Source organism: Archocentrus centrarchus, chromosome 16, assembly GCF_007364275.1.
Source record: "Archocentrus centrarchus isolate MPI-CPG fArcCen1 chromosome 16, fArcCen1, whole genome shotgun sequence".
NCBI lineage: Eukaryota > Metazoa > Chordata > Actinopteri > Cichliformes > Cichlidae > Archocentrus > Archocentrus centrarchus.
In genome coordinates, this window is record NC_044361.1 from 18,904,065 (window position 1) to 18,926,787 (window position 22,723).

General features: G+C 41.3%; 3 protein-coding genes across 11 annotated transcripts in view; all 3 read left to right on the forward strand.

Annotated features, from left to right (window-relative positions):
* Positions 1-1,493: 1,493 nt before the first annotated feature.
* On the forward strand, positions 1,494-4,137 carry pigv (phosphatidylinositol glycan anchor biosynthesis, class V). 2 transcript variants are annotated; one of them, XM_030748895.1, is made up of 4 exons: positions 1,494-1,587; positions 1,682-1,856; positions 2,030-3,196; positions 3,274-4,137. In XM_030748895.1, exons 2-4 carry the CDS (start codon positions 1,794-1,796, stop codon positions 3,553-3,555), a joined length of 1,512 nt encoding a protein of 503 aa, XP_030604755.1. In that variant the 5' UTR covers positions 1,494-1,587; positions 1,682-1,793; the 3' UTR covers positions 3,556-4,137. The 2 variants fall into 2 exon arrangements, with proteins under 2 accessions (XP_030604755.1, XP_030604754.1); XM_030748894.1 differs by having other exon boundaries at positions 1,496-1,856.
* Positions 4,138-5,485: 1,348 nt separating this feature from the next.
* LOC115795082 (uncharacterized) lies at positions 5,486-13,395 on the forward strand. Of its 7 annotated transcripts, none has more exons than XM_030750867.1 (9): positions 5,524-5,653; positions 6,768-6,817; positions 7,209-8,279; positions 9,496-9,682; positions 9,806-9,920; positions 10,842-11,104; positions 11,392-11,609; positions 12,375-12,533; positions 13,031-13,395. In XM_030750867.1, the coding sequence occupies exons 3-8, from the start codon at positions 8,190-8,192 to the stop codon at positions 12,468-12,470; spliced, it is 969 nt and encodes a 322-aa protein (XP_030606727.1). In that variant the 5' UTR covers positions 5,524-5,653; positions 6,768-6,817; positions 7,209-8,189; the 3' UTR covers positions 12,471-12,533; positions 13,031-13,395. The 7 variants fall into 7 exon arrangements, with proteins under 7 accessions (XP_030606722.1, XP_030606723.1, XP_030606724.1 ...); XM_030750865.1 differs by having other exon boundaries at positions 5,532-5,653; positions 10,818-11,104; XM_030750862.1 differs by having other exon boundaries at positions 5,486-5,653; positions 7,209-9,682; positions 10,818-11,104.
* Positions 13,396-15,154: 1,759 nt separating this feature from the next.
* The window catches only part of zdhhc18a (zDHHC palmitoyltransferase 18a), an 8,698-nt gene continuing 1,129 nt past the window's right edge, over positions 15,155-22,723 (forward strand). Inside the window, exons 1-10 of one of the 2 annotated variants that reach the window (XM_030750111.1) lie at positions 15,155-15,753; positions 15,866-16,026; positions 16,286-16,435; positions 17,701-17,838; positions 17,940-17,991; positions 18,336-18,438; positions 18,545-18,657; positions 20,373-20,478; positions 21,299-21,369; positions 22,033-22,171. In XM_030750111.1, the coding sequence (XP_030605971.1) occupies positions 15,521-15,753; positions 15,866-16,026; positions 16,286-16,435; positions 17,701-17,838; positions 17,940-17,991; positions 18,336-18,438; positions 18,545-18,657; positions 20,373-20,478; positions 21,299-21,340 (1,098 nt within the window). In that variant the 5' untranslated portion in view covers positions 15,155-15,520 and the 3' untranslated portion in view covers positions 21,341-21,369; positions 22,033-22,171. Of the gene's footprint in view, positions 15,754-15,865; positions 16,027-16,285; positions 16,436-17,700; positions 17,839-17,939; positions 17,992-18,335; positions 18,439-18,544; positions 18,658-20,372; positions 20,479-21,298; positions 21,370-22,032 lie in introns of both variants that reach the window. The other variant, XM_030750110.1, reaches the window with a different exon arrangement.

Consider the following 22,723-nt stretch of genomic DNA (forward strand, 5'->3'; position numbering starts at 1 on the left):
TAATAAATAATAAATAGCTGAAAAAACAAAAACTGTAACCAAAGTTGCTGTCTCGTTTACAGTGAGTTTGGGAGACACAGTGTGCCCTAGCTCTCCCCTCGAGGGCACAATGAGTCTGTGACTGGTTGATGTTCAGAGGTGAAGCAGACTGATAAGTGGCCTACTGGTTATAGTTGCTGTAGTTGGATTCTCACCAGTCAGCCCGACAGTAGACAAAGTGCTGTCAATAGACACCTTCACCGGGGAGGCCTGTGCAGTGTGCAGTAGATTGTAGGACATTTTCTGTACCGTACTGCTCTTGAGTGTAAGCATTCTGTAACACACGTTTCACACAGAAGCTGGCGATGCAGCTCCTCTAGAGTTTTGAGGTCAATTTAGTTTGGTGTTAAACAGAAAATGGCTTTCTTCCCCAAAGTATCAAGAACCTACAACACCCTTACCTCCTCTTTATCCCTTGATTGTATGAATACCCTTATGAAAAGAAATCACCTCTTAGGACTGGTTTTCAACTTCAGATACAGCTTTGCTGTGGTGTATATATATAATGTTGTACATTATACTTCCTTTCTGTGTCCGTCTCTCTGTGTCACTATTCTCACACTTGTTATTGGCGCGGGACGGAGGCTGACATGTGAGTTTGGTCTGTGACCTTCAGTCCCCGCCGATAAGTCCCGCACCTCTGGTCTCTCCACAGCTCCGTAGTATGGCAGACATGACTCAAACCTGTTATCTCCTGGTACAACAAAAATAAACTAGATGAAGAACATGTTTGACAAATTTTCTCCAGTCATGGATTCTGCATATTTGTATTTCAGACTATGTAGCTAAGACATGTAAATTCCTCCCTTTCCCTTTTTTGGCTCAATGAATATCATTTATTCAGTATGAAATCTTTATACTATATGTTCCACGTGGTAAGAATAAATGTACATTAAATCTTCATAAGCTGTTTGATGGTTTTGTTGTTTTGGAATAATCTTTTTAGTTGGAAAAATGAGTGAATGCACACGACACTGAGTTTAGAGATGCTCTGTAAACCATGTATCTAAACTTCAGTTGCTCAGAAGGCACTTCATTATAGGACTCCTTAAATGTAAGGTGTTACAAGCACCTCTGAATTGTCTCACTTAAATTTAATAGGCTATAAAACACGGATATGTGCTTTCCTTTGTATGAACTTGAAAAGTAGATTGTTTCAGGCCATCAAACCCCAATATTAGTACAGAAAAATAAAATACCGAGATCTCCTGAGATATATCAGCATAAAGGTCGCAATCGTTTTAAACCCACATAAAGCTTTTTACATAGGAAAGAAATGAAAGGGTAAAACAACAGTATTTGTGTCATATGGGGGAAAACAATCCATAGGACGGTATCAAGCGCTACATGCTGGAGAGGAAATGTGTCACGTGTTCACGATTTTACTGCAGCGCTGCAAACTTTTATTTTGAAATGACGTTTGCGGTTACGCCGGAAGAGAAAAGTGCCATTCGAAAAGAACCCTCCTCCTGCAGGATGAAGATACGAGGACAAAGATTTAAGCTGAGCGACAAACAAACGCCGCTCGAAGACGACCGGCCATAAAATGTAATTCGTGTTTACTCTTTTCGTCTTTTGGTCAGCTAATTTAAAAAAAAAAAAGCAAACTAATTTACCGACTATTTTTCCTCCTCCGTTGTAGCTATGTTTCATACAAAATATGCCGACTCGAACAGTGAGAGTCTCGAAGCGGCGACAGAGCTCGTGCCTGTCGTAACCGTCTTTCTCGGATTTTGTCTGTCGCATCAGTGACTATGGATGTGAGAGCAGTTCTGGAGTTTGCCACAGTTACCAGAGGCCTCTCTCTGGCGCTGCAGGTAAGTTTGGGATCTTTAATTTTCTCGGATGAATGAGTCATATTTGGCACCAGCGTGTTTCGACCTGCAGGCTGTATGATGCAGGGCGTAAAAAAAGTGACTACACTTTAAAAGTATACAGCTGGCATCTGTATTTCTCATGTCTGCGTATTTTAACGATAATGTCTCTCCAGGCTGTCTTAAATGCTGCCATCCCTGACCATGACGCCGATGCATTCAGGCCCCCTCGGACAGAGGAGCACCTGTACTTGGACTCTGTGGTGGAGTGGTTGTTTGGAGGCCTCTCTCACTGGGATGCTGAGCACTTCCTCTTCATTGCTGAGAGAGGATACCTTTATGAGCACAACTTTGCGTTTTTCCCCCTCTTCCCCGTCGTCCTCCGAGGCCTGGCAGAGACGCTGCTGTGGCCCCTGAGCAGCTGGCTGAGTGTGCGGGGGCGGCTGCTGGTTGCTGTGGCTCTGGGAAACAGTGCCCTCTTCCTGTTGAGCACGGTCGCCTTGCATGCCCTCAGCAGAATAGTTCTCCAGGACAGGCGTCTTGCGCTGCTCTCCAGCCTGCTCTACTGCATCACTCCGGCCAATGTTTTCATGACTGCTGGGTACTCGGAGAGCCTGTTTGCAGCACTCACTTTCGGCGGTCTTTACCTCCTGGAGAAAGGATTCATCTTCCGAGCTTGCCTTGCCCTCAGCATAGCCACTGCAGCGCGATCAAATGGACTTGTCAACATAGGATTTCTGCTGTATCTTCCATCACTCCATGCCATCTCCCAGATTCGTTTGTATCGCAAAACGACAAAAGGTCACAGTAAAGTCTTCCACTACATCTGGGTCATTGTCTGTCTTCTGCTCACCTCCCTCTTGGGAACTGCAATTATTGCCCTCCCCTTCTGTGCTTTCCAATACTATGGTTATAGGACGTTTTGCACACCATCCACCTCCTTGGAGAGTATCCCTCCTGCTCTTCTGTCATTAGCTGAACGGAAGGGCTACCGGGTTCCAGATGAAAATGGTCCGCCACCCCTCTGGTGTATGAGACCCCTGCCTCTGCTTTATTCTCATATCCAGGATGTGTATTGGGATGTGGGCTTCCTCCGTTATTTTGAGCTGAAGCAGATACCAAACTTTCTTCTGGCTCTTCCTATGGCCACCCTTGGCATAATGGCTTCTTATGCATATTTTCAAGCTAATCCAGAGCTGTGCATGAGACTCGGACTTTGGGAAACAAATGCAAGCAAAGGACTTGACAAACCCATGCCAGGATTCTTCAACCCTCGAGTGTTCGTGTATGTGGTGCATTCAGCGGTACTCCTGGTGTTTGGCACCTTGTGCATGCATGTGCAGGTAAGAAATTCATATAATCAGCCTCTTGTAGAATGACATTTCTCTTGGTGTGAGAAACTATTAATCTGTCTTTGTAGGTTCTAACCAGATTCATGGCCTCTTCGTCTCCTGTGCCGTTCTGGATAAGTGCCCACCTGCTCCTCCTCAATGAACCACTTCTTCATCGAAGGAAAACGTCAAACCCCAGTGTACAGCTGCATTCCAGAAATAGCTGCAAGCACACACCTCAGAACCCCATTGTTGCGCTGCTGCCACACTTTAAAACCTGTTCTTCTACCACGCAGAGCATCCTGGGATACTTCCTCTCTTACTGGCTACTGGGCCTTGCACTGCATTGCAACTTCTTGCCATGGACTTAAGAGATTGCTCTGAGGTTTAGTTCTGTGCAGGACTGGGCTGTAAGTTGGTAGGTGTTTACATCATCAGTAGCCATCCTTTGAAATGTCAATGGCTATTAATGAATGTAATAAAATCACAAAAATATTGTTGTAGAAATAATTGTACACAAAGTGCAACATTTTACCTAGGTTATTTTTTAAAAAAAAACTAAATACGTGAACTTGCTGTTGACAAAAAAACAAGCCAACAAGTCAAAAATGATGTCTCTAGTTTTAGTTACATTGCCCAGTCCTGCACAGACCTGACTGTGACACGATTACATTTTTGATGCTGATTCTGTAACATGATACAGTCAACGTATTTCATTTGTGGATCTTAGTCATATGTGTTTCTGTTGTTTGAGAACAAACTCAAAAATAACTGAATCTTCACTGGACTCTGGTTGGATGTAAATACTGGAAGACTATAGTTGTACTTGGGGGTGTTATTTCATGTTCAGTCCTTCCTGAAGCCACTATTGTTTGAAAGTCGTACCTCCACCTTATATCTTGAAACTTGAATGAAAATAACGAAAATAAATAAATAAAGGAACTTCAACTTTTCTCTCAGCTTGAATTGTTTTGTGTAAAGGTAAATGTTCTTTTTTGAGGCATTGATGTAAAACTTCTATTCTTTGTGTTTTGTTTCAAAGACCATTTGTTGCCAATGTTGTGCTGATATGCCAGCCTTGAATTTAAAATTAAACGTAACATAATTCTAACCAAGGATGAAATTTGTGCTGGACACCTGTTGTCGTCTTTTGTGGATTACTTATAAAATAGTTACTTTACTGTAGTGTAAATGGCACTGTAGTGAAGTCTTGAGTGACCTAATTTCTTTAAAATCACTGTATGCTGTAACTCACGAAACAATTTTGTGCAACACTGCTTCAGTCACTTATTTTTTATTGGAAAATCTTTACTAACAACCAACTTAACTCTCCCTGAACTCCACTGACTGTTTCTACAGTTTCCAAAGAAGCATGAATTCAGTGCAACTGGACATTTACTCTTTAACATTTGCCACCAGTGAGCAATATATTTCTAAATGTATTGGCCTGTGTAAAATATCTAAACAACCTTTTATAGCCAGAGGATGGTGGAAAAGGCTGACACTGTATCAGATGTTCAGTGTACCTCCCAGAAAACATAATGCTATATGGTGTTAGACTTGTAACATAATTTTTAGGTACAGTTGCCCATAAACAAATTGAAAGTTTTTTTTTTTTTTTTTTGTCTGAATAAATATAAGTGAAAATTGATGCCAGTTAAAAAATAAAGCTGTATGGCTGCTGTGCAGGTTGACTAGCCTGACAGGCAATCCAGAAGTAAAGGAGATCCAAGTGCACAGGTGAGATTCTCTGTCAGATTACGTTACATTACCCCATTACTGTAGAAGAAGAAGCTGAAGGACGTGGTATGAGGAGCATGAGTTTTCACGTAATGCTATAGAGCTGTAAGCAGAGGTGCTATGATTTCTTGTTTCTTAAATGGAATTTAATATGCGCTAGAAATGTGAGAGTGATCACACCTACCCCTTTCTGAGGAAAGATGACAGAACACTGCGCAAGATCTAAAAGAAGATGAAAAGACTGGAAACACTGAATGATGTCACAGCTGAAATGCACACTGAGCAGTGGTCTTTTGCACAACAGCTCAAAATAGTAAATGAGAGGATGCTTGAGTAATAGATAAGTGTACTGGTGCCAGTTTTCAAGAACACGGGTGATGTGCAGAGCTGTAGTAACTACAGAGGGATGAAGCTGATAAGCCGTACCATGAAGCTATGGGAAAGTTGTTGGAGCTAGGTTAAGAAGAGTGGTGACTGTCATTGAGCCCCAGATAGCAAAACACTTCGGGGCGGATCCGCCTTCAAGTCAGCCGATCCGCCCCACCCTTCTTGCTCTCCGGACTGGGCCCGCCCCACCTACTGACAGCGGATTATCAAAACGCGGCTCCGCCACGGCTCCACGGCGGAGCCCTTCAGCGAACTCGCGCCTTTCCCCACCCCCCTCTTTTTTTCTTTTTCAAAAGTCAACGACTGCTGTCATAAGGAGCGCAGGAGCAGAGCTTCTCTAAGGTAAGAACTGTAAGCTGTTCTGTTAAATATTCTTCATTCATGGCTTTACCTGTACAGTAAAGTTATCCTGGTAGGAGATAATTAAGGTTTTATTTATTTTTTATTCAGAAATGTGAGATTGTGGCAGCGGAGTTAGCTTATAGCACATTAGCTACTGGCCTATTAGCTAACACAGCGGGAAGCTGTGAGGTTAAAAGAAAAAAAAAAAGCTCCTCCGGGATTTATTTCGGTGGGGAAGGCGATGTGATTTGGTTAACTGTCCAGGTAGCTGATGTTACAGCAGACTGAACACATGAAGGATTTTATTGAGCCTCTCCAGGACTGACTGCAGGTAAAGTTAAGCTAACACAGCCTATTGTTCTCCAAATTTAATCTGAGAGCATCCATCAGGTTAAAGTGGGTCTCACGATTTCAGGTGTTGCTGTAAAGTATTTAATAAGCTTTAGAAATGGATTTAGTTATGTCTCTGCTAAGACTTTTTGATTCAAATTTAATTCTTTTTTTCTTATCCTTGAAAATGCTTCCATTTTAAAATTGTCCTTTCAAGGATTGAAAAGTGCTTGATTTTTGGGCACAGTTGTTGAAACTGCTTAAAACTGTAACTGCCTTAAAAAATATCTGAATAGTTAACTTATGAGATGGAAACGAACCTGCACGTCTGCATATGAGCATCTCCCCAGAAGACAGTCTGTGAGAGAGTGAGCGGACCTTTAGGAGGTCACATTTTTTTAACCGGCCAGAGTGGGGCTTTAATTATTGTTGGCTGGTTGGCTAGAAAACCGCAAATTCCAGTAATGGATAAGACCAGTATGGAATTATAATTAAGTCAGAAGAAAACAATCCTTGCAAATTCCCCAAGCGTAGGTATTAACTTCTCGCGAGTAAATTCAACAACTCCTGTGCGTTGAAAGTGTATGAACCCTATTTATTGTCTTTGCTTGACCTTAAACTTTTCCACAATGCATATTTGGACTCTGACTTACTGAAAGTCCCTATTGATACAATTAAAATACTTTAAATTACCAAAGTTTAATATCCAACATGCCACAAAAAGAAAGATTTTCTGTAGTTTCATCATTATAATCATTAATTTTATTTATGTCTTCTGTTACAGATCAATTCAGCCTGCCTTCCCCCCTCCACCTTGTCTGCTACCTCACTGAAGTAAGCCAAAATTCAATCTTAGAGTTCATTTAGACACTTTTTCTAAAACTGCAAATAATTTCTGCCAGAAATATTATGTGTGTGTTACAAGGGGAGGGAAACCTGAGCTTGTAATATGCTATCAGAAATCTTGCACACGCACATCTGTACTTAAAAAGCAACTGTAATGGACGTTAAGCTTTGACTGTTATAATATATTCTTCATTTAAAAAAAATAGCTGTTATTGCCAGTATAAGTGGTTATAACAGCTTCTTCTCTGTTATAATGTGTAAGTTCTGTCATTTCAATGTTTTGTCCTGTGGTCTAGGTTGAGGCTTGTTTGCCTGCTTTAAAATCCTGTCTGGTCTCAGAATAATAACAAAAATGTGTTTCTAAAATTTTTATTTTTAGATAAAATGAATAGAAAGACTCTACCTGTCTCCAACTCCACCTTAAGAAGGAGGGCCCGTGTAGACGTAGAAAACCGACTTAAACAAATGCGGGATGACGCCACAAATTTAATTGACTTTCAGATGACAACAGAGAGGAACCTTGACCATGGACACATCAGTGAAGAGCATTTTCATGAAAGTCACACTGGAACTGATAATCCACACTGTCTAGACACTGAAACCGGTGCTGGTTTTAGTGAGCAAGATGGCATGGAGATAGATCTAGGCCTGTCTGAGGATTTTGAGGATGCTGCTTGTGATGTTCAGACTCAGACATCTGAGTCTGATCATTTTGATGATGAACTCCAAGACTCGGTTTCACTCTCTGACAGTTTATCCCACTGGGCCATACAATTTCGTATTTCCTTGGTCGCTTTGACAGCATTATTGGCCATACTTCGCATTTACCATTCTGATATTCCAAAGGATGCTAGGACACTCCTCAGAACTGAGACAGAATACTCAATTCTTGAAAGGGCTGGAGGACAGTACCACTATTTTGGCATTCTGGCTTCTCTTAGAAATACATTGTTAAAGTTCAAACACACGTTAGCAGACAGTTTCACTTTGAAGTTACAAATCAACATAGATGGACTTCCTTTGTTCAAGAGTTCTTGTCTGCAGTTGTGGCCCATCCTTGGTCTACTATTAAGTGTTCCCATGAAGGAACCTGTAGTTATAGGTTTGTTCTGTGGACCAAAGAAACCAAGTTCAGCAAAAGACTTCCTTGAAGACTTTGTTACAGAGTTACAACAGCTTGAAAATGGTTTTGATTTAGAAGGTAAACAGTTAAATCTCAAGCTGCATACAGTCATCTGTGACACACCAGCCAGGTCCTTTATTAAAAACACAAAGAACCACAATGCCTACCATGGATGTGACAAATGTGTGCAGCCTGGAAACTATATTAACAGACGCATGACATACCCATGTGCAGACTATGCCCTACGGACAGATGAATCATTCACAAACATGGCCGATGAGAGTCATCATCATGAAGGACCACATCCATTTATTGGCAGTAGTGTGGGTATGGTTTCACAGTTCCCTCTAGATTACATGCATTTAGTTTGTTTAGGAGTTGTTAGAAGAATGCTACACATCTGGCTCAGGGGTCCTCTGAATTTTCGATTGCCTGCGAGCATAGTGGAAAGAATGTCAGCAAAACTGTTAGAAATGCGTTCCTTTATTCCTGTAGAGTTTGCACGGAAGCCCAGATCTCTGAGGGAATTGGATCGTTGGAAGGCCACAGAATTTAGACAGTTTCTCCTGTACACAGGACCTGTAATGCTAGGCACATTTCTGGATCAAAATATGTACTATAATTTCATGCTACTCTTCTCTGGTGTTGCTATTTTAGTTAGTCCTAGACTGTCCTGCCACACACAGTATGCCCGTACTTTGCTGAAATGTTTTGTTAGTCACTTTGGTGAAATATATGGAAAAGATCAAATTGTTTATAATGTACATGGTTTGGTCCATCTAGCAGGTGATGTGCAACTACATGGTTGTCTGGACTCATTTTCAGCATTTCCTTATGAAAATTATCTGCATAAGCTTAAAAAGCTCATCAGGAAACCAGAGTTCCCCCTTGCCCAAATAATCCGTCGATTGTCTGAAATTAGAATTATGGAAGCTCCTTTAAGTTGTACCTCTTTTAAAAAGCCACATTATGTTGGACCAATTATAGGTGGACTGTCAGTGAAAGCACAGTATGGTGAAATGACCTGTGATAAGTGGACTGTTAAAGTTTCAACTGGGGATAATGTTTTTGTTATTGGAAATGATATTTGTTGTATACATAACATTGTAGAGTGCAGTGATGGAGTCTATGTGGTATACAAGGAATTCTCAGATAAATCTTTGTTCTTTGATTATCCATTTAACTCTGACTATCTGAATATTTATAAAATTTCACAAACATCAGATTCATTCAAGTGTGTTAAAGTGTCAGAGCTTGTTGTAAAATGTACTGTTTTGCCTCATAGAGATGGTTTTGTGGCCATACCAATGTTCCATGCCTTTTAGGGACACATCAGATTTTTCTCTGTACCTGTCTATTGTCCTTGCTGGCAGTATAACTTAATAGCTATTAAGGCTGTTTTTTTTCTAACAGGCATTTAAAATGTCGAGGATGATACCATTTTGTTATATTATTTTCTAAGCAAAGCAATTGTGGTAGTGTTGCTGGTTGCAGCTCTTTTTTTTGTTATTTGTTGTTGTTTGATTTCTTTTTCCACTTCAAGATGTTCCATTTGGTCGAGTTCCAGAGCAACAAAGCAGTAGCAGTAGTACCAGAAAACTGGTGCTGTGATGGTGCTACCTACTGGCCCAACTATAGAAATGATGAAAGAGTGGATAAGGCAGTAAAAAATGTAGAGGAACCAGGACCAGACTGGAAGACATACGATATCAGAATTATCAAATCATGTGGTATGCAATTTCTAATACACCTCTGCCTATTTTAATTAAATACTGAAATATATTTGCTATTATATTTTATGTGTTTAAAGACAACTGTGTTATCTGTTGTAAACTCAAGTTTGTAATTTGTAGATCAGTACTTTGAGGCACGACAGCTTCTGAAGAAATCGCTTACATGCAGCACATCAGACCTTCAGTCAGAAGAGGAAGAGGAGGAAATACGACCAAAAAGGAAGCCAAAGGCAATGTTAGTATATACATTATATGCCTTCCTTGCTTTTTTTGGTCATCATTATTCAAAACACAGGCAGCACAGTAGTGTGGTGGTTAGCACTAACATAACAGAATAACATCTAGAAGGCCTGGGTTTGATTCCCCCTTGGCCCGGGCCTCTCTCTCTCTCTCTCTCTCCCTCTCTCTGTGTGGAGTTTGCATGTTCTCCCCGTGTCTGTGTGGGTTTCCTCCCACAGTCCAAAGGCATGCACTTACTGGGGTTAGGTTCATTAGTCACTCTAAATTGCCCATAGGTGTGAATGGCTGTCTGTCTCTCTGTGTTGGCCCTCTGTGTTGGCCCTATTGGGGTGGCTGTAGCTCAGTAGGTAGAGCAGGTCACCTACTGATCGGAAGGTCAGCGGTTCGAATCCTGGCTACTCCAGGCTACATGCCAATGTATCCTTGGGCAAGATACTTAACCCCAAGTTGCTCTCCGACCGTTCTGTCGGAGTATGTATGCGTGTGAATGGTAGTTAATTAAAGCACTTAGCTTCGTAAAAATGGAAGTGCTTGTATGAATGGGAGTGCATGGGTGAATGCAAACAGGTTGTATAAGCGCTTTGAGTGCTCTGACTGAGTAGAAAAGCGCTATATAAGAACTAGTCCATTTACCATTTTACCATTTACCATGACAGGCTGGTGACCTGTACAGGGTGTACCCTGTGACAGGTCACCCTATGACAGCTGGGATAGGCTCCAGCCCCCCCCCATGACCCTGAACAGGATAAGCAGAAGAGAATGGATGGTATTCAAATCACAGAATTCGAAAGCAATTAGAGTAGTGTACAGCTTGAGTAAAGTAAAAAAATACATGTTTTAATAATGACAAATGAAGTATTAAGTATCTTTATTTTTCTATTCTGCTTGACAGTCATTCCTTTGGGGACTCTGACAGTGACACAGAAGAAGTTTACCTGAAAAGGAAAGCCAGAGCTGCAGTAAGACGCCCACTACAACCACCTGCTCCAGTTATCCAACCACCACCTTTCACTGGAGCTAGCATCCACACAATTGCTTCTTCTGCAAAAACTCCATCACCACCACTGCTTGCCCAGATGGAAAATAGACCAAGAGATGAGCCAACTCCTTCTTCAAGCCATGTCTACAGGCCTACTTGGAAAGGGGGACGGTATGGCTCAGACACAATTACCTGCTCTGGTAAGCAATCTCTTAAACAGCTAGTATTCACCTTTCAATGACTGATAATTACATCACAAATTCAGTTATTCTCAGTGTAACATCCAAGTGAAAATAAACTCATCGAATGCAACAATGCATTTCTTCCTGAATGTACACTGATTTTTCCAAAAGTGTATACAGTAAAGCTTGAATAATCGGTATATTGTATTCTTTGTAAATATGAATACTACACTATAGCCATTTGCCATGTAATCCAGTTATTGGAAAAGATTACAGCAAATTTGTCTCATTTCTTCTTCCAACAGCTGCAGAAGTTCAAATATTGAGCTTACTGGAGTACATTAAACACCAACAAGACCAATTAACCACCAAAGTAAACTATCTGACCAACAAGCTGAACTCAACTGTCCAAGAAAGAGAAATACCTGACCCTGTACAGTTTCCACTACAATCAATGGAGGAAGTGGAGAATTTTGAGAAATGGCTCAAAGATCCTGCTAACTCTCACCTGAAGCAGAGTGTGGTGAGTTTTCATCTGATTACCATTCTACTTGACATTCAACACAAAGAAATCCCACTTTTGTCAATGTCATGGTTTTGTATAATACTAATGATGCTGTTTATAATGAAAAGCTGAATGTTAAATATTACGAACAGCCAGATCCAGGTTTTTACAGTCCGGATAAGATGTGGTTATTTGCCAATACCCGTGTTCAATTGGTAATCTGTATCTCTCACTGAAAGGCTGGAAATGCTTCTTTATGAATAAGGAAATGTTCCACTTAACTCAAATGGCATTCCTAACTTTTTAAAATGAAATGTGAGAAATACGTGTAAATAAATTTACAAAGTATGTTTGCATTTATGTGTGTTGGCTGTGCAGCTGAAGTGAATTTATGTTTAATCACACTGACAACAATCAGTTATGTTTAATAAAAGTATTAAACTGTTTTATGTGCACTGGTAAAATTAATTAAAGCACCTGTCATAAAAGTGAGGAAGACCATCCAGCAGTACAAAGTGCTTTTATGCAGACTCTGTACTTTCATATTACCATTTTGACCAGGGATAAGTAGTAAGAATTGCAAAATGAATAGCCCTTTCAGGAAAAATGTAAAATGATTATTTTTTAATTTTTCTATATACCCACATTTGAGCTGGCACACGGGACCTTTTTGATAACTCAAATACAAATGAAGCTGTCTTTTGTTGTTGTGTTTAATTGCCTGCAACTTATTTTTTGTGAAATGTGTTTAAACTTTTCCCATTATTTCCTCTCCATTTTTAGATTTCTTCACTGGCAGCCATCGGGGGGCTGATGCAAGAAGTATCACATGGAACATTCTTTCCCGCATGTTCCACAGTGACATTGGACAGAAGATAAATTGGACAGGGGCCAATGGAAAGGGAGGTTTCTCCCAGATGACATCAAAAACAGTACTCTTGGGTAAGTAATTGTAATAGATTTTGCAAATGATTTGATTGTCATGGTTTAATGAAGCACAAATCTTTTAACTCTGAGAGTCGTATTGTATCATTTCATTGATAATGCCAGTTATGGGCTTTGGAGGACAGTTTTCAGGTGTACCTTTATTCCACTCACTGATCACAGCACTCTTTCAAATGAAAAACTCCCCTTTGAGATCTGTGATGTTCCTCTGTGGTACATAGTTGGATACCCGGACATGACTGCATTGATTGGCAATAACTGATGCTGTTAAATATTAAAGATGAGTTGTAAATTTTTGGAATTTTTTCCCCACTATGTCCAAAGCTTACAATCAACATGCTACACTTGCTGGCCACTTTATTAGGTACATGATGCCAGCACTAGGTTGAGCCCCCTTTTGCCTTCTGAACTGCCTTAATTCTTCATGGTATAGATTCAACAAGCTGCTGGAAAGATTTCAAAGCTTTCATATAACATATACCTTGTGTGTATAGATGCAGTAAGAAAGACCCACGTGTCCCGTGCTGCCACAGAAGAGGAGATTCGGAAACATGCCATACGATGGTTCAATCTGGCAGCAGACAGAGGAAGAAGGCGGCGTCCTCCTGTTACCATCCCGAATCAATGCTGAGGACTTCAGTTTGTTATTGTTACTGTTATTGTTCCAGAAATGGTTATCTTTCAGTTATTTGTCTGTTAATGTTTTAATGAAGTACAGTAATGAATCAATGCATCACCTGCTTAATTAATTTGTGATAGTATTTCCTTTCTTTGCCATTTTATTTTTTCCTTTACTGCATTTTGTTAAAGAATAAAGAAGTGTTAAAGGATTTATAGTAAATAAACAGTATTCTTGATACATTTATGATCCCATTATTTTTGTAATACTCATATGCTCATCTTGTTATTCAAATGGAAAATTAGGCTTTAGATAAGGATGCCGTAATTGTTAAAGATTTTTCATTTTCCCTAAAATCAGTCTTCATGTCCAAATAGATATTTTAGCTTTAACTGTAGCTAGCATGGCTACAGCAATTTTTAATAAGGGATCCTGAAAATATTCTGGCCAAAATAAGCTGTTATATGAACGGATTCAAAACGGATCCGTGTCGGATCAGTTTTTCCACAGACGGCTCCGTAAAGGATCCGTTTTGGATAACCTGAAACGTGGACGGGTCCGATTTGTATCCGGTCCTGATCTGTTCCTCAACCGTGATCCTGATCCGTTACTGATCCGTCCCGCTGTGCAAGTGGACTCCGATACGGACCGGTTTTGCGGGTCCGTTACGGAGTCAGCGGCACATCCGGGGCGGATCGGGGGCGGAGTCATTTTGCTATCTGGGGCAGCATTATGGCTTCACGCCGAGAAAGAGCACTGCAGATGTGAAAGTCAGAACGGGCCGCACTGTGTCTTTGTGGATATAGAGAAAGCATACGATAGGCTGCCAAGACAGGAACTGTGGTACTGCATGACGATGTCAGGAGAAAAAGGAAAAGAAGTATGTGAGGGTGGTACAAGACAAGCCCTTCTTGCCCTTCTTGCTTGCAATGATGATGGACAACCTGGCAGATGAAGTCAGGCATTACTGTGGACTATGATGTTCACAGATGACACTGTGGTGAGAGTAGCGAACAGGTGAAAGAGAGGTGGAGGTATGTTTTGGAGAGAAGAGGAATGAAAGTCAGTTGAAGCCAGATCGTATACATGTGTGTGAATGAGACGGAGACAGGTGTAAGAGTGAAGCTGCAAGGAGCAGAGGTAGTGAGGGTGGATGAGTTTAAATACCTGGGGTGAACCATCCAATGCAAAGGACAGTGCACAAGAGAGGTGAAAAGAGAGTGCAGGCGCGGTGGAGCAGGTGGAGGCGAGCGTCAGGGGTGATTTGTGACAGAAGGATAGCAGCAAAAGTGAAAGGAAAGGTTTACAAGATGGTAGTGAGACCTGCTATGCTTTATGGTTTGGAGATGGTGGCACTAACAGAAAAAAAAAAAAAAAAAAAAAAAAAAAACAAGAGGTCGAGTTGGAGCTGGCAGAGCTGAAAATGTTATGATGTTCACTGGGAGTGACCAGAAAGGACAAGATTAGAAACGAGTACATCAGAGGGACAGCTCAGGTTGAATGTTTTGGAGACAAAGTCAGAGAGGCAATGGTTTGGACATGTAGTGGATATATTGGACAAAGGATGTTGAATATGGAGCTGCCAGGCAGGAGATAAAGAGTAAGACCTCAGAGAATATTGATGGATGTAGTGAAGGAGGACATGCAGAGGGTTGGTGTGACAGAAGATGATGCTAGGGACAGGATGAGCTGGAGGTAGACTATCCGCTGTGGTGACCCCTAAAGGGAGCAGCTGGAAGAAGATTAGCGTTTTATACAAAGTGCCTTTCATTCACCCACTCACAAACACACTGAAACAAAAACGACATCTTTCAGTCAAACATTTGAAACACTTTTACTATCGTAGTTTCGGCATGTGCTTAAATTAGCACAGGGGAAAAAAAACAACCTGTGCCAGTACAAACAGATCACCATCGTGCCTATGTACGTGATTACGTTAAGATGACGCCACGACGTATGGTGGGTGACGGTCGAAGAAAAAAAAAAAAAAAAAGGAAACGTGAACTAACGCAAGAAGCCGAAGCTCCTCTGTGAGGGATGAATTTTTAATAAAGACTGGTTAATTTGACCAGATGAGTAATTATATTTCTGTTCGGCTTTAATTTAACTACCAAAGATGGTAGTTAACCCCGAGCTGACTCAGGGGCTGATTCAGATTGTAAAAGTGAACTACGGAGAAGAAAGGCTTTGTTGGTCCGCTAGCTAGTGTTAGCTTTCGTGATGATGGGCGACTAAGAAGAAGCTGAACATAAAGTTACAGTGAGTGACCCTTGAGAGGACTATCTTTTAAAAACGCGACGAGAAAAAGGGAGGTTTGTGTGTGTGCCTTTAGCTACCTCCGAACCGCGTCGGCACTGTTTACACGATGAAGAACTGCGAGTACCAGCAGATCGACCCGCGGGCGCTGTCGGTGACCCCGCTGTCGGCGCAGAATCACGGCGAGAAGAAGGCGCAGTCGCCCCGGAGAAAGTGGGAAGTGTTCCCCGGGAAGAACAGGTTTTTCTGCGACGGGCGGCTCATTCTTGCCAGACAGAGCGGTGTCCTTCCTCTGACACTGGGCCTTATTGTTGTCACCTGTGGCCTTTTCTTTGCATTTGAGTGAGTACCTAGAAATGTGCCTTTGTTTGTTTCCTTTCGAGGGTTCTTGTGGAAATTGGATTTCAAAAAATCTATAATCTGTATTTTAAAAAATCTCAATATACATTTACAGTTGCCCATTCCTGGTGGAGCACCTGACCGTCTTCATACCTGTGATCGGCGGGGTGCTTTTCGTGTTTGTGGTGATCTCCCTGCTTAGAACCAGCTTTACAGATCCAGGCATTTTACCCAGGGCCACTCCAGATGAAGCTGCAGACATAGAGCGGCAGATAGGTAAGGCCTATTCTGCAACTGCACACTCACTATGGGACAGATGGGATGAAAGAGCTTTGCCATATGGGGGATCTCTGTTTTGTTGCTGAGCTGCAGACTTAAGCTGCTTACTCTTGGTCATGGTCGAAGAGCACAAAGGCCTGACATAGCTTGATCTGTATTTATTTCCTCATTTTATCGGGTGGTTATTTGGTTGAGCTGTTTTGATGAAATACAAGAACCTCACCCAGCGTCTCCACTTGTACCCGTCTATTTTAAGATACCTCAGGATCCTCTACGTACCGCCCTCCTCCGCGGACCAGGGAAATCCTCATCAACCAGCAGGTGGTAAAGCTCAAATACTGCTTCACCTGTAAAATGTTCCGCCCTCCTCGCACCTCCCACTGCAGCCTGTGCGACAACTGTGTGGGTGAGAATTAAACTACACACCATACACACACAAACATGCTAAAATGCTTGGCTGGTGGGTCTCTAATGTGGAGATCTGATAATGCAGATCCTCAAGTGTGTTTCACCAATATGGATGAACTGAACTGAAATATCAGATTTACCACAAGCCTACAAAAAAAAAAAAAAAAGAAGTGAAACCTTTAAATGCATGACTGACTTTTTTTCTTTTTTAAAGTAAGCGCATCAGTTTAGCCTTGGTATGTGCAGGATCTGAGTAGTTAGTCAAAAGTGGGCGGTTTTTATAGCATTAGGCCCTCATTTGGGGAGGTAAACAGTTTGACAGTGCTGAGTTTCTTCTCCATGTCTGTCTTAAAGAAATATTCACACTTCCATATGAATACTGGAACCTAACCTGCTTCCTGCTGTTTACTCCTCACCCGTTTCCCTCAGGAGGCTTTCCTTTTTGCCAGGTGGCTGTTTGAAATCAGAATTTGTTGCTGACAAATTCTGATGGAGTAGATAAATCAGTTTTGTTTTTTTCAAAGGCTGCAGTATTTTTAATCAAAAACTTTAGCGAGTTTTCTCGGACATTGTTTCCTTGGCACTTGTAACACTTCGATGGTGAAAGGTCTGGAAGTTGATTAATATGATTGCTTTTTTTTTTTTTTTTTTTTTTGGTAACTTTAAATTTTGGAAATCATTGATACACACATTGAGCAAGATGGGAGTTTTGTTCCTCATTTCTTGGGATACAACCCAGCTGATACAGTTTCATTGTAAAAAAAACTTCCTTGTTTGTGGCTTTTATGTTTCTATACAGAGCTGCCTGGAAACTCTGCTGATGCCGTTTTTGTTTTAGTTTGAAAACTGTAAAGCCCACATAGGCTAACCACTTGGGTTCGCACATGTTTTATAATTTTATCCTGCTTTCCCATAATGCTCTTGGGTTGCTCTAAAATGCTGCCATATTTGGTCTGCAGCAAATCCTGGTCTCTGTTTGCTCTCATGAATGCTTCGTGTTCACATGTTACTTTGTGTAACAGGTCCACCTTATAGTCTGTTCAAGCAAAGAAACAGCTGGTTTATTTTTATCCTTTTGTAGTATTTTTTTTTACAAGTAACCAGCCTTCTGCTTCCTGTTTTCATGGGCACGTGCAGGCACATTCCAACTGGTTAGCTCAGGAAATTTGTAGTGCGTCACTGAAATTAATGATAGGTAACTTGTTGCACATTAATTTTTGAATGCGTGTCATCTAAATTTGTTTCTTTTTTTTGCCCTCCCAGAACGATTTGATCACCACTGTCCATGGGTGGGAAACTGTGTGGGAAAACGCAATTACCGTTTTTTCTACAGCTTCATCATCTCGCTGTCTTTCCTCACGTCTTTTATATTTGGCTGTGTCATCACACACATTACCCTACGTAAGTATTAAAATGCATTTAGTAGTTGTTTGATGTTCCTGTCAGTGTTATCAAGAAGGACTTTAACATTCCTCGGTTTCTCGTTTGATATTTCTCTCCAGGTTCTCAAGCAGGTAAAAGCCTTGTTCAAGCCATTCAAGAGAGCCCTGCAAGATATCCTTTGTGTGTAACAAATCTTCACATTATCACTGCTGTCTGCACCAAGAACAACAGACCGTGGCGAGGCTGCTTCTCAGCTGAAGCCCACCCTTAATAGGATCAGAGAGTTAGAAGTGCCTTTAGTGTGATAGCTGTTAGTAAGTTTGCTGTCTCGTGTCCTGTGAGATAATTATAGATATGAATGAACATCATTTACATTCAGAGAAGAGCGTTGATTGTTTTCAGAATGCTGTGTATTAGACATAGGACATTATGAATGATTGTAATTCATCTTTAAACATCATGGGTGATCATTTATAAAACCGATATTATACCTTGACTTTTTTTTTTTTGTGCACTGTGGTGGAGTTGGTGATTTGTTTCTTCTCCATCTGGTCTATTTTGGGCCTTTCAGGCTTTCATACCTACTTAATAGCCTCTAATCTCACCACAAATGAAGACGTAAGTGGTGATATTCCAGCATGACAAAGCTAAATTCATGATTAATGTTAAATTTTTGTTAAAATGTGTTAAAAACTGTTGTGCTGACGGCTTATTTCTCATGCAGATAAAGGGATCCTGGTCAAGTAAAAGGGGTGCAGAGGAGTCTGAAAACCCATATAGTTATAACAGCATCATAACCAACTGCTGTGCAACGTTATGTGGCCCCATGCCTCCAAGGTAACTAAAGATGTCAAAAATCCTCATCATCATCTCACAGATTTTTCTTTTATCTTCAGTCAAGTTCACCCTTGTGACTCACTAATCACCTTAACAAATCACAATCTAGAAACACAAAGATGCCTCCAGTTTTTTTGATGCTATAGGCTGGATGGATAGCCTGCCAAAAGAGATTTTTGTCATAATTGTTATTTGGGTGAACTTGCCCTTTAAATAGCAGATGCCATGGTGTATTCCAGGGAAGAAGTTCATTTGTAACTAACTGCCTGTTAATGCAAATATCTAATCAGCCAATCATGTGGCAGCAACTCAGTGGATTTAGGCATGATCAGTATGACCTGCTGCAGTTCAAGAATGGTGAAGAAAGGTGATTTAAGTGACTTTGAATGTGGCATGGTGGCTGGTACAAGACTGGCTGTCTGAGTATTTCAGAAACTGCTGATCTGCTGGGATTTTCCAACATTACTATCTCTAGGGTTTATAGAGAGTGGTCTGAAAACATCCAGTGAGCAGCAGTTCTCTTAGCAGAAATGCCTTGTTGATGTCAAAGGTCAGAGGAGGATGGCCATACTGCTTCAAGCTGATAGGAAGGCAACAGTAACTCAAATAACCACTGGTAACAACCAAGGTATGCAGAAGTGCATCTCTAAACACACAACACGTTGAACCATGAAGCAGATGGGCTACCTACAGCAGCAGAAGACCATACTGGGTGGCTGCCACTCCTGCCAGCTAAGAACGGGAAACTGAGGTTCACACAAGCTCAACACCATTGGACAACAGAAAATTGGAAAAAAGTTTCCTGGTCTGGTGAGACTCGATTTCTGCTGAAACATTCAGATGGTAGGGTCAGAATTTGGTGTAAAAGCATGGATCCATCTTGTCTTGCGTTGTTGGTTCAGGCTGCTGGTGTAGGGGAAATTTTCTTAGCATACTTTGGACCCCTTAGCACCAGCTGAGCATCATTTAAACTCCACAGCCTACCTGAGTATTGTTGCTGACCATGTCCGTCCCTTTGTGAAGATGAACCATCTTCTCATGGGTGCTTCCATCAGGATAACATTCATGTGACAATGCTCAGACCATCTCAGGCTGGTTTCTTAAGCATGGCAATGAGTTCACTGTTCAGTCACCAGATCTCAGTCCAATAGTCCATCCTTTGGGATCTCAGTCCATCCTCTGGGATGTGGTAGAACAAGAGGTTCACATCATGGATGAGCAGCTGACAAATCTGCAGCAACTGTGTGATGCTGTCATGTCAATATGGACCAAAATCTCTGAGGAATGTTTCCAGCACCTTGATGAATTAATGCTGTGAACAGTTAAAGCAGTTCTGAAGGTAAAAGGAGGTCCAGCCCGGTACTACCAAGGTGTAAAGAATAATCCTACTGCATATGCAGCTATGATATTCTAAGGACTCAAAGGCTTAGCAAATCATTTAACAGTAAATCGGTGACTGTGTGTGATTAAGTCATTTAAAGATTGTGATTCACTCTTAGGTCCTGACCATAATTCATTGTATGACTTCAGGCCAATTTTGTACATTTTGTATTGAATATAATGGTAGTATGGTGTCTTGTAGTTGTGCTCCACCTAGGATTAAATTGCAACATTACATTTAAGTACTGTTGCAGAGACATCATGAGCATTGTGCAGTTGTATACAAGCAGTCCACACTTGGATGCATCATAACCGTCTTCTGCTCTGCTTTCTAGTCTGATTGACAGAAGAGGTTTCCTTCCTCTCGATGAGCCGATCCCTGCTGCTTCTGCCTCAGAGACAGAGCTACCCCCCTTCACGGCCAAGAACGACGCAAACATGGTAGGGATGAAAAAGCTTGCGATCCCTCCCAAGTCCTGACAGTCCCATAGTTGCTGTGTTGCCCCCTGCCCCGCCATGTATCCGCTCCTCCATCCTTCAGACTTCCAGCCACCTGCAAAGTGACCAGAATTGCACTTTAAATGTTACCACAGAAATAATATGTATATATTGTTTTATTTTTAAAAAATTTTTAATAGTTATTTACCTTTTAACGATCTTGAGTGGACTACAGCAACTTCACTGTGGCTCAGTTTTAATGGTTCAGAGTTGACCCACAGCTCAGAGCCAAATACTCAAAGTAGAAACTAAATGAAAACTCACCGGTGATGTTACTTGTAACTGTTTGGCATTATGAGCATTTAGGAAGAAAAGCAGGCACAGTGTGTTGAAATGAACCATTTGTTGAAATCATCATATACACACAAACTTTATGGTCTGTTTACAGTAAACACCTTAATATCTGGTTTATTTTTGCTTAGACATGTTTTATTTACCTCCTTGTTACTTGTTACTGTTGAGGTTTTGCATGCTGTAATGCTGCTTTTTTATCAGAGTGAATATATTTGAATATATTTGTGTCATCTTATCAAATGTGGGTTATTAGTTTTGTTGTTTTTAAAAAATTGTATTTAAATAAACATTTTTGTATTTTGGGATTTGTTTACTTTTCATTTTAATTTTTATGTCTTTGTGCGTGCCTGCAGGTTTTTGGGAAAGTTGTGTTGCCCTTCTAAATGAACATTTTGTATTTCTATGATTGTAACTTCTAGATAAAAGCTTTAACACACTGTGTTGTACTGTATCCATTCCACCCTGCTAGGAGGACAACTGTCAGGACTTTTCTTTGTCCTGCACAGCCTGAAGGGCACTGCTGCATGTAGACGGTCGATGGTAAGAGTAGGGTTGAACCTTAAACCATTCACAACATCTCTTCACTCGCCTTCAGCGTGCCATCTTTCATGTTACAGTTGCAGTTTTGTTTGCAGTAGCTGTCATCTCAGTGGTTTCAGTATAATCCCAAACAAAGTTGGAGCAGATCTTGTGACTGGTTTGTGGTGATGGTGTGAATATTTGTGAATGTGCATGCTTCACTACCATTCATTAACATTTGCTTCACTCACCCACCTCTGACTGGAGCTTGTTTTAAAGGCTGATCTTCCTGTTTATCATGAGATTATTCCACGTGCACGGTGACACAATCTCATACAAGTCTGCATAAACTTTCTGCTCCCGATTCAAGCCAGAAGAAAAGTCGGGACAGCAGCTTCTCCACTCACATCTATAAATCTTTGTCATATTCAGCTGCCTTCTAATCGCATTTTCTGCATATAACTCATGCCCTCCATGCTCGTTCATCTTGTCACAGTGCTGTCGTCAGAGTTCCCATTGCTTTCACTGTGCTTAAGAGTTTCAAACTAATTCTTTAAATCACATTGCAGAATGTTTTCTACACACCTGTCCTGTTTTTACTCTTGTGCCATTTGCAGTTTGGCCTCTCATAACGCTATTTGTTCCTCCCTCTTCTTGATTTCTGTTTTCTTCCTCTTCACACAGTGCACTCAGAGCACAAAGGATGTGCTGGAGAGGGTGGTCCACTCCTCAGACTTTCCTGACCTGTGCTCCCCTGGGACCCCAAAGACTACCCCTCAGGTCCTGGAGGTTTCTAACAGCGCAGCCCCAATCACGAAGCCTTCACCCTCTGTTGGCTGCACACAGCAGTGTGCCCGCCAGCCTGCGGCCACTGCTTGCCCCCCGTTCGGCCGAAGCAACAAGAGGGACTCGCTACACTCGATCAATCCGGCCTTCCGTCTGGCTTCTCCTTCACCTACGCTTAGCCGCACCACCCTGATGTTAGGTGATGCACCCGACACTGGCTTTAATCCACTGAACTGAGTGCATCCAGTGGCTTTCAGAGAAATGGAGTGGACTTGCTCTGCTGCATTGCTTGACACTGGTTTAGCTATAAACTCTTTCATTGTGGTGGTCATGATGCATGTTGCAATTTGTTTTGTCAAGATGTCATTGTGAGGAGTAGATTAAGTTACGTCACCAGTGTCACACAGTATGTGTCCTTCAGAATTTTGGTAAATCTTAGTAACACTTGGAAGCACAATATAGAGATATTTTTTTAAACACCTTTTTTTAAGACACCCAGAACATGCCTCCACAACCTCAGCAGAACCTCAGTGTTTAAGTTCCTGCTATTACCTTATGCAAACAGGTATGAAAATCTGGGTATACGTAT

Bases quoted from the DNA above. Each gene is read 5' to 3' on its own strand.
- pigv (XM_030748895.1), top strand. From the start codon at position 1,794: ATGGATGTGAGAGCAGTTCTGGAGTTTGCCACAGTTACCAGAGGCCTC. The intron at 1,857-2,029 runs GTAAGTTTGGGA...ATGTCTCTCCAG, and splicing joins GCCTCTCTCTGGCGCTGCAG to GCTGTCTTAAATGCTGCCAT. The intron at 3,197-3,273 runs GTAAGAAATTCA...CTGTCTTTGTAG, and splicing joins CCTTGTGCATGCATGTGCAG to GTTCTAACCAGATTCATGGC.
- LOC115795082 (XM_030750862.1), top strand. From the start codon at position 7,214: ATGAATAGAAAGACTCTACCTGTCTCCAACTCCACCTTAAGAAGGAGG.